Genomic DNA, 10,270 nt, shown 5'->3' with positions numbered 1-10,270 from the left:
ATGGGGCCTTTGTTTTTTTTTTGTTTTTGTTTTTGTTTTTAATTTAATTTAATTTAATTTTTTTTATTTTTTTTAATTTTTTATTTATTTTCAGCGTAACAGTATTCATTATTTTTTCACCACACCCAGTGCTCCATGCAATTTGTGCCCACCACCTGGTTCCCCCAACCTCCCACCCCCCACCCCTTCAAACCCTCAGGTTGTTTTTTAGAGTCCATAGTCTCTCATGGTTCACTTCCCCTTCCAATTTCCCTCAACTCCCTTCTCTCCATCTCCCCTTGTCCTCTATATTATTTGTTATGTTCCACAAATAAGTGAAACCATATGATACTCGACTCTCTCTGCTTGACTTATCTCACTCAGCATAATCTCTTCCAGTCCTGTCCATGTTGCTACAAAAGTTGGGTATTCGTCCTTTCTGATGGAGGCATAATACTCCATAGTGTATATGGACCACATCTTCCTTATCCATTCATCCATAGAAGGGCATCTTGGTTCTTTCCACAGTTTGGCGACCGTGGCCATTGCTGCTATAAACATTGGGGTACAGATGGCCCTTCTTTTCACTACATCTGTATCTTTGGGGTAAATACCCAGTAGTGCAATTGCAGGGTCATAGGGAAGCTCTATTTTTAACTTCTTGAGGAATCTCCACACTGTTCTCCAAAGTGGCTACACCAGTTTGCATTCCCACCAACAGTATAAGAGGGTTCCCCTTTCCCACATCCTCTCCAACACACGTTGTTTCCTGTCTTGCCAATTTTGGCCATTCTAACTGGTGTAAGGTGGTATCTCAATGTGGTTTTGATTTGAATCTCCCTGATGGCTAGTGATGATGAACATTTTTTCATGTGTCTGATAGCCATTTGTGTGTCTTCATTGGAGAAGTGTCTGTTCATATCTTCTGCCCATTTTTTATTTATTTTTATTTTTTTATTATTTTTTAAGATTTTATTTATTTATTTGTCAGAGAGAGTGAGCACAGGCAGACAGAGAGGCAGGCAGAGGCAGAGGGAGAAGCAGGCTCCCTGCCGAGCAAGGAGCCTGATGTGGGACTCGATTCCAGGACCCCGGGATCATGACCCGAGCCGAAGGCAGCTGACCAACCAACTGAGCCACCCGGACATCCCTCTTCTGCCCATTTTTTAATATGATTGTCTGTTTTGTGTGTGTTGAGTTTGAGGAATTTTTTATAGATCCTGGATAAAAACCTTTTGTCTGTACTGCCATTTGCAAATATCTTCTCCCATTCTGTGGGTTGCCTCTTTGTTTTGTTGACTGTTTCTTTTGCTGTGCAGATGGGGCCTTTGGAAGGTGATTAGAATTAGATGACGGATTAGTGTCCTTGTAAGAAGAGACAGGGGAGTACTTCCTCCTCCCCCTACACATGCTAAAAAAGAGGGCATCATGCAAACAAACAACAAGCTAGTGGTCATCAACAAGCCTAGAAGATAGTTCCCACCAGGAACCAAATTGATCAGAAGATTGATCTTAGACTTTCTAGCCTTCAGAACTATGAAAAAATAAATATCTGATGGTTAAGCCACTCAGTTTATGGATTTTGTTACAGCTTGAGAGGACAAAAGCAGCATCTTTGTGGAAACAAAATAATCCTTGATACTGCAAAAAATTTTTTTTGGGGGGGGATTATGGAATTATTTCCTTTTTAAAAATATAAAGCATCGGAGGCCAGCATTTAACTGAGGATGTGTCAGATTTCTCAAATGTATCTTTTAGAGGTATCAAATAGACAGGAGGTAAAAAATACAACTGAAATTATACACAGTATAAACAGTAACCTTAAAAGTTGTAAATGAAAAGGTCAGTAAGACATTTGGTGCAAATGCCTGGGGTCTTAAACAGGGAGAGGTTTATATCACCAAGGACTATAACTCTGGGCTTCAGTATAGTGGTGGTGGTGGTGGTGATGAGGTATTTAATATTATTTGTGAGTGAGGTATTAGCATATCTCGTTCACTGAAGACTAAAAAGAAGCAATTCCCTAAGGATCGTAGCCTGACATGATCACATTGTGTCAGTGTTAATTAGAATACATGTGTAAGCAAGAACTATGTTTGAAATATTAAATAGTCTATGAATAATCAGTACTTAATTTTGTTTTAAGCTGGCAAACGTACTTAATACAGATAGCAAATGCCCTGTTCTTGTTTATAAGTTGTGATAAAATGCCTTGGCAAAGTACCTGGGATTAGGATGTTAGAACAAAAACTAAGGCATCTTCTAATTAAGTTCATGCATATAAATAAAATAGATTGAATTCAAATGACAATGAAGAGAAGTTATTCATTGTGATTTGTTATCATTGTATTTATATAATGTTATGTAAATATTAGTTTTTAAATAAAATAAACATTATTTTTATATATGTTATAAAAGGCTCTTCCCAGTGAATGTTTCATCTTCCCACTTTTTTTTTGCATTTTTTCATATTTATTCAAATTCACTGCAGAAAGATTAAAGCAAAACAAAAAAATTCCCTCAATTCTTAAATCTTTAAGTAAGAGTTCAAATTAGTTGATCAAATTTGTGGGGAGGGGACAGCAACTAGGAGACACCCGGGGAAACTTCCAAACAGAAGGATCTGTTCTGCATGTCACTAAGAGGGTGGTTCCTTGGCTCTATGCATTCGCATCATTTGTGAAAAATGCATAGCACCATGGAACATAACAAGTAAATTTTATATGTAAACAAATAAAAATTAAGGAGACTGTTGGCAGATAACAGGAAAAAATGCATACTCTGACAAATGCATCTAACTCTACTGTAAATATATGATATAACCACACTGAAGTGTGGGATCAACTGGCCAATGTAACTTTGGACAATGGTGTTTTGATTAGAAACTGAAATTATAGACAAAAGGAACTGTATATAAACTCTGTATTCTAGTTTACAAATTTGTTTCTCATGGGGGTTCTAGTTCACAATTATGAAATTGGCATAGTATATTAGACCTGAACAAAGAATTAAATGTTTTCTTTAATTGGAAGGGTCTAGGTTTCTCACTGTTGGAGAGAACCTTATAGGTAAGCATAACCTTAAGTCTGGAATGAATCTTGTGGTACTGCCTTAGAGTGAAAGATGTCATAATGAACTCATGTTTAGCTGAATATATACACAGAGCTCTCTCCAATCCTCCAATGGAAAAACTTTCCTCAAAATTATGTAGAGGGTTTTAGAGGGGAGGGTGAGCCTGGTGGTGGGGATTAAGGAGGGCACGTATTGCACGGAACACTGGGTTTTGTACATAAACAATGAATCTTGGAACACTGCATCAAAAACTAATGATGTATTTTATGTTGGCTAAAATAACACCATTAAAATAAATAAATAAATAAATAAATAAATAAATAAATAAATAGACAAATAAATAAAAATTACATAGAGGATTGGGGAGTCTCTCTTTTCTTTTTCTCCTTTGATCCTCCTGTGGAAGCTCTAGAGAACTTGAAAGGTTTCATGGCATCTCCCATGAGAAAGTACCATTAGGACTAATTTGTCCCACATTCCTTCTCAAATTATAACAACAGAGTGATCTGGGAGAAGTTGGGGTTGAGCCTCTGAGAAATAAATATATTAACATAGTTGTTTAGAAATTTCCTCATATTATGGAACAAATTATAACAAATTATGGTAAATGATGACAGTGGAGGGCTGCCTAGGTGGCTCAGACGGTTAAGTGTATGCCTTTGGCTCAAGTCATGATCTCCAGGTTCTGGGATCCAGCCCTTCATCCGGCTCCTTGCTCAGCAAGGAATCTGCTTCTCCTTCTCCCTCTGCATCTCCCCTCTGCTGGTGCGCGCTCTCTCTCTCTAATGAAAAAAGAAAATCTGCAAAAACTGATGACAGTGGAAACACTGGATCTCCAAACACACGGTTAAAACTTCATTTATTTCAATAATATGTGAGATCAAATTTTAAATCAAACCCACACAACAATTTTTCTAATTCTATGTTTTCCCTAGCAGCATTACTGAAGAGAAGATATACTTCTTAACACTTTGGAAAGAGCAACCATTTTCCAAGCAACGTTAGCCATTCAGATCTCCAATTTTCCAAGCAATGAAATGTCATTTTTAAGTTAGATTTTACAATTGCAAAGCAATAGAAGCCCTGGTGAACTCCAGGTCCTCATGAGTACTACTGCAGCTCATAAAACTGCTTATTAGTGGAGGTACAAGTGGACATGGTTGTTTTAAGGAACGGAGGAGCCACAGACAGGGGTCAGGTGCAGTACTGGCGAGAGAGACTTCCATTGGCAAAGTCAAACTTTTGAGATGCCTGTGAGAAAGTGGAAATCAGAGAATTATGGGCTACAGGGGACTATAGACTATATTTAGATCTGTAGTTTTCAGACAGTGCTTTGAATAGTCATCTGATTCTGCAGAGAGGGCTCCAGTGTTGTTGAGTGGCCTGAAGGAATATGCTTAGAAAATGTGTTAAGAAGAACAATAGGGCCAATCTTTATGCTTCCATCCCATTCAATCAGAGGAGCCATAAACGGTATTGTTGTTATTATTAATAAGAACAGGGCTATTATTATAATAATTCATTTGTGACCAAAGTAATTTTGTAAAAGAAAACAAATTAAAGCCATATGCTTAGTACAACCCCATCATTTTCCAATGAGAGGGAAATAATGGATTTCCAAAAGTAATTTTACTAGTGGGTCTATGAAGAGTCAGGTTCACACCCGCTGACATTGACATCTATTCATTTGTCTTCCTTCTCCTAGAAGAAAAGGGATCCAGAGTTTTGTGGCTAACAATAAACTAGACCTGCCTATAAATCCTGAAGAATTAGTCAGGCTTTTATTTTTTTTCAGTTTTGTCTTTAATCATCCGAGCCTATTTTGTGATAAGAAGTACTGGAAACTCTCCAGAAAGACTCAGCATGCTGACAGTGACAAATGTCAAACAATTTTCATGTTTCAAGATAACTTGTTATCAAAGAGGCATTGTTTTCTGCCAAATTGTACAAATGATATAGCGTACAGAAATTATAAAACCATCTTAAGTTGAGTTTCCCAAAAAGGAGACACTGTCGTGGCCGGCGCGGCAAGGGTGTCAGGGCCAAGGGGCAAGGAATGCTAATGAAGACGAGAGGGACACCAGGATGATTATCCACAGAATGCCACATAGCGTTTATTAGTTCATTCTTTTGTAAGCTTACTTAATCACAGCAATGTGACTTGACCTTGACTACCATTTCTGGGCTGCTGAGCTTGTGTTAATAAAAGCCAGAGCGTCCTAGTTCAAGGTTGTATAAGATAAACACAACTGTGTTACTGGCAATGCCAAACCGCAGACCTTGTTCCTCTGCCAATCGGGAAAAGATGCAGGCAGCCGTTTATAGACTGTGCACCTGGTGTGGTGTCCTGGCTGAAGGGGCTCTGAGAACCTTTGCTCAATCAGGTTGGTGACCTGAGAGCCTTTTGCTCGATCAGATTAACCTCTTTCAGGCACAGGGCTCACCACAAGACACTGAGTCAGTAATTTGTATAAATGTAATTTATTAGGCATTATTCCCAAGGGCAGTCATTGAGTTGAGTTGGAAGTGAGGCTCCTGGGAAGGAAATAGATCAAGCATGGGTGCAGTACCAAAATCCCATAATAGAAACTTCAATTAGATTCCATGGAAGAGTTTTGGAAACAGGGTAGGTCACACTTTGCAGTTGCTCTAATGAATAGGCTAAGGAACTTGAGTGTTTATACTCCTGTGCATATAGCAGTAATTGGCTAAGGTGTATCCCTTGCAGGATGTAAATTCCCAATAACTTCATGGTCACCTGGAAGGCAGGCAAAACATCTTCACAAAACCTGATATCATTCTCCATCTTGAGACAGGGAAAACACCATGCAAATAAGGTAAAGGGATCACATGAGGCAGTAGTTATAAAAGTGTGGTCCTGGACAAGCAGCATCAAGCCACTTTGGGAACTTGTTGGAAATGCAAATTCTTTGGCTCCCCAAGAGAACTACTGAATCAGCAACTCTGGGGATTTGACCCAGCAATCTGTGTTTTAATGAGACTTTCAAAATGCTTGCTTAAGTTTGAGAACAAACCAAAGATGGTTCACAGAAGCAGCGCTGATTGTATCCATTGCAGATACATTTTACTAAAGAAGTAATTTTAAGACAAAAATTATGGTGATATTTAAATCCTAAATAACAAGTGCCTTAAACCAGGTGCATCTTTTAATGTGGAAGGTCCCTTTATGTGCTGATCACTTTGATGGGTTAGGTATATAACTTTGAGAGCAGAAGGTTGAGGGATCTTGGCTGCCCTGTATTAATTGGGAAGAATGTTGAACTGTCCAGTTCAATCTGGATGGCTTTTATTAAAGTAAAAAAAAAAAAAATAGACTTTAAGATAAGAAATGGTGCCAAAAACAAAGGGGTGTGTGTAATAATGATAGTATGGAAAAAAAAAAACAAAAACAAAAACAGAAAATTTAGCAATTATGAATTCATGTATAACTTACAAAGGCTCCCCAAAACATATGAAATAAAATGGGCAGAGAAGAACATTAAAACATAATTTAACTGGGATTTAATAACACTCAACAATTGATTGAGTAAATAAAAAGAAAATTATCAAGGCTATAGAAGAAGACTCGAAAAACACTCTTTACCACATTGACCTGAATAATAACTCTACAACAATTGTTTCAGAAACAATTGCTTAGGACAGGCTTTCTCAATTGATACTATTAGCTTTTTGGATTCGATCAGTTTTCTTGTGTGAGGGACTTGCCTGTACATTGTAGGTGATTAGTATCATCCTCAGCCTTGATCTTCTAGGTACAAATGGTCTTCCTTTATGCCATGTTGTCATGGTCAAAATCAATGATATTTCCATACATTGCCAAATGAAAATCACTCACAGTTGACACCACTGGCTTATAGTTTTCTCTTGGTATTTAATTTGGAATATATTACTGAAGCACTCATAAATATAAAAGCACTCTTATGATCCTAAACCAGCTGTTTGAGCTGTCTACACTTCTGTCTGATCTTGGCCATTATCTAGTTATGTAGCTATCAGATGACATAAAAAAGTAATGTACATATTGTTTCATTTGAGAAAAAAACATGATTTAAGTATTTCTGGTACTTTCTACATATAAATTTTAATTCTATGTCACACTTATTTACAAAGAATTCAGAGAGTGATACTATTTTGCAGTGAGCAAATGTTTATTGACCACCAATGGGACTCAACACATTCTACTAGTTTAGTTAATCAAGGAAAAAATCAGATTGTGAAGGAAAGTTGACTTTGATTTTTTCATTTCTTTTTTTTTTTTTTCATATTTTATAAAAACAAAGCCTGGTTTCTACTGATGATAACTTTTTTCAGGGCATCTTTTACATCCTTGTTCCTGAGGCTGTAGATTAAGGGGTTCAACATGGGAATGATCACTGTGTAGAAGACGGAGGCCATTTTGTCTGTGTCTAGGGAATGGTTTGAGCTTGGCTGTAAGTACATAAAGATGAGGGTCCCATAGTATATGGTGACTGCCAGCATGTGAGAGCCACATGTGGAGAAAGCCTTGCGCCTGCCCTCAGTTGAGCGCATCCTCAGGATGGCAGAAATAATAAACATGTAGGAGACAAAGACAATCAGAACAGAGGAAATGGACGTGATCCCAGCACAGGCAAAGATCCAAAGCTGTTTGAAGTGAGTGTCTGAGTAGGTTAGCCTGAGGAGAGGCATGTCATCACAATAGAAATGATTGATGATATTGGAGTGACAGTAGGAGAGACGAAAGGTGAGGATGGTATGAAACAGTGCCATCAGGAAGCTATAGCTGTAGGGGACAGCCACAAGCTGAATGCAGATTCCTGGGGACATTACAACCATGTAGAGGAGAGGGTTACAAATGGCCACATAGCGGTCATAGGCCATGGACGCCAGCAGCAAGCACTCAGATACCATGAACGTGAGGAAACAGCCTAACTGAGCAGCACATGCATTGAAGGAGATAACATTTTGTTTGTATAAGAAGTTTCCAAGCATTTTGGGTGTAATGACAGAAGAGTAACAGAAATCGACAAAAGCTAGGTTGCTAAGAAAGAAGTACATGGGTGTGTTGAGTCTGGAGTCTGTTCTAATGACTAAGATCAAACTTAGGTTGCCTGCTACTGTGAAAAGGTAGATAGATAAGAAAAGCACAAAGAAGGGCATCTTTAATTCCTTTTGATCTGTGAGGCCCATGAGAATGAAGTCCTTTACGTGGGTGCAATTTATCTGAGCCATATCTTTCCAAGACATCTGCATAAGGAAGTGAGAAAAGAGTTAAATTCAAGTTGACATTCCAATAAGTAGTAGTTTTTACTTTCATATGTTGTAAAGAGGCTTCATTGCTAATGTAGGGATTGTTAGCATTTTGAGATTCTGCGAATGAGATGGAGAACAGAAAGAGGTATATATGGGAACAGCCTATTTCTCTCCTCAAATGCAGTGTGTATACAAAGGTGGGACCCATGGAAAAGTTCACATTTTCCTGGTTTCTGTTCAAAGGTCTTGTGCATTAAGCTATTCAAAATTATAATGTAACCTGTGGAAATGTGTAAGTTATTGTTTTTATGGGAAACATATTAACATTAATAACATAAAGCAACATAACTCTTCTGTAGTGGCATCACCCTGACAGATCTGTCATTCTACCTGTGCAGAAACAAGTCCCCAGTGTCCCAGTGCTCGTGAAAACACTGTGTTTTCTATTTTACTTTGATAATTTATTGCTTAAAGGCCCTTCTAGGTTGCAAAATAATCTTCATAGTTATGTTACTAATTCAAATACTGAAGATGGGTAAGTATGGAAGGTACAATGAGGTATTTACTGGCCACATTTGAGCTCATTAAACCTTTATGTAAAAACCATATTATTATGCCCACCTTACAAGTGAGGAAGAAGAAATTGAAACAGTTAACACCTGAAACAAAAGCAGATAGCTGGTCTGAATACAGTTATTTAGATTTCACACCCAGATGTTTTTGACTCAGGAGTCCTTATCTCATTATTATTTTTAAATTTTGCTTGCTACATATAGTGCACAAACATCTTTATCTCTGAAGCATGTACCTACATGAACATAGGTAATGGACCCTCTCAAATTTTATAACATAAGGTATATTATATTTTACTATAACCTATGTTATGTTAACATATGTAATATATTTAATATAGTCTACATTATATATTATGTAATAATCATATCACTTATAATAAGCTACATATTATAAATTATAATAGTTTATAAATTGATCCTTTTCAAGGGATTTGGAAATCTATGTCTCTATAAGTCAGCTTATATTTCTTTCAATTTGCTTATCTTTTATTAAGGGAACATAGATTTGAATTGTGTCTCATATATTCATTTTCTTTTTCTTACTTTAAAATGGATCTCTATTTTTCTTATTCATTTTACCTAAATTTCTTTTTTTCTTTTTTGAAGGATTTATAATTAATGTGATTTATTATTTTGAAATAGAAAGTATTATTGTGCATTGCCCATGGAACTAACCAAGTTAGATCTCTCTATGTGTGCATCTATATAATTCTGCTAATTTTTAATCACTGGGTATTTAATCTTAAATTTAATCTGTAAAATGCAGATAATGACATTACCTAAGTCAGAAGAAGGGGACAGGTAGTTCTTGGCATTAGTGATTGATTTTCATATGCTTGACTTTTGTAATTGAATTATTGAGTATCTAAAATTTATGGAAATTTATCTTAGTAAGGCATAAAAATTATAGAATCATATTCTTACTATTAATGTCATCTCTCTCCTCTTTTCCTTCTCTCTCTCTCTTTTTATCTCTCTGTTTCTGTCTCTCTTTCCAACTCTTACACCTGAGAAATGAAAACAAATCTTGTCACATGATGTCATAGAGCTTATAAACATATCCAGAATAATAGTCTCAAGACTCAGCATATGCTTATGTTGCACATTCTTTTGTGTTCTACTAGAATCTGTTTTATTCTAATTATTCAAAATAATCTTGGTGAAGATTCTAAAAAGTGAACCATGATCTAGTAGTACTTACAACACAGCTTCAAAAGCTACACTCTGGCACAACACACGCCATCACTATTTTCACCAACCTCAGTCGATAAGTAACTCACCTACAAACAGACCTAAGCAATACCTCCTGCCCTGATGTATGAGCAAGACTGTGCACATTCTATCCTTCTCTTGATTATGTCCAACTGCCACTCCCTTAGAAGCCTATGACA

General features: G+C 36.9%; 1 protein-coding gene across 1 annotated transcript; it reads right to left on the bottom strand.

Annotated features, from left to right (window-relative positions):
• Positions 1 to 7,338: 7,338 nt before the first annotated feature.
• Positions 7,339 to 8,283, bottom strand: LOC308351068 (olfactory receptor 8U1-like; the record flags this gene model as incomplete). Its single annotated transcript, XM_080816551.1, has 1 exon — positions 7,339 to 8,283. One exon carries the CDS (start codon positions 8,281 to 8,283, stop codon positions 7,339 to 7,341), a length of 945 nt encoding a protein of 314 aa, XP_080672677.1.
• Between the last annotated feature and the right edge of the window lie 1,987 nt (positions 8,284 to 10,270).

This window comes from Martes martes (genome assembly GCF_963455335.1).
Source record: "Martes martes genome assembly, chromosome: 10".
In the NCBI taxonomy this organism is placed as follows: Eukaryota; Metazoa; Chordata; class Mammalia; order Carnivora; family Mustelidae; genus Martes; species Martes martes.
This window is presented reverse-complemented; position numbering and strand designations above follow the sequence as displayed.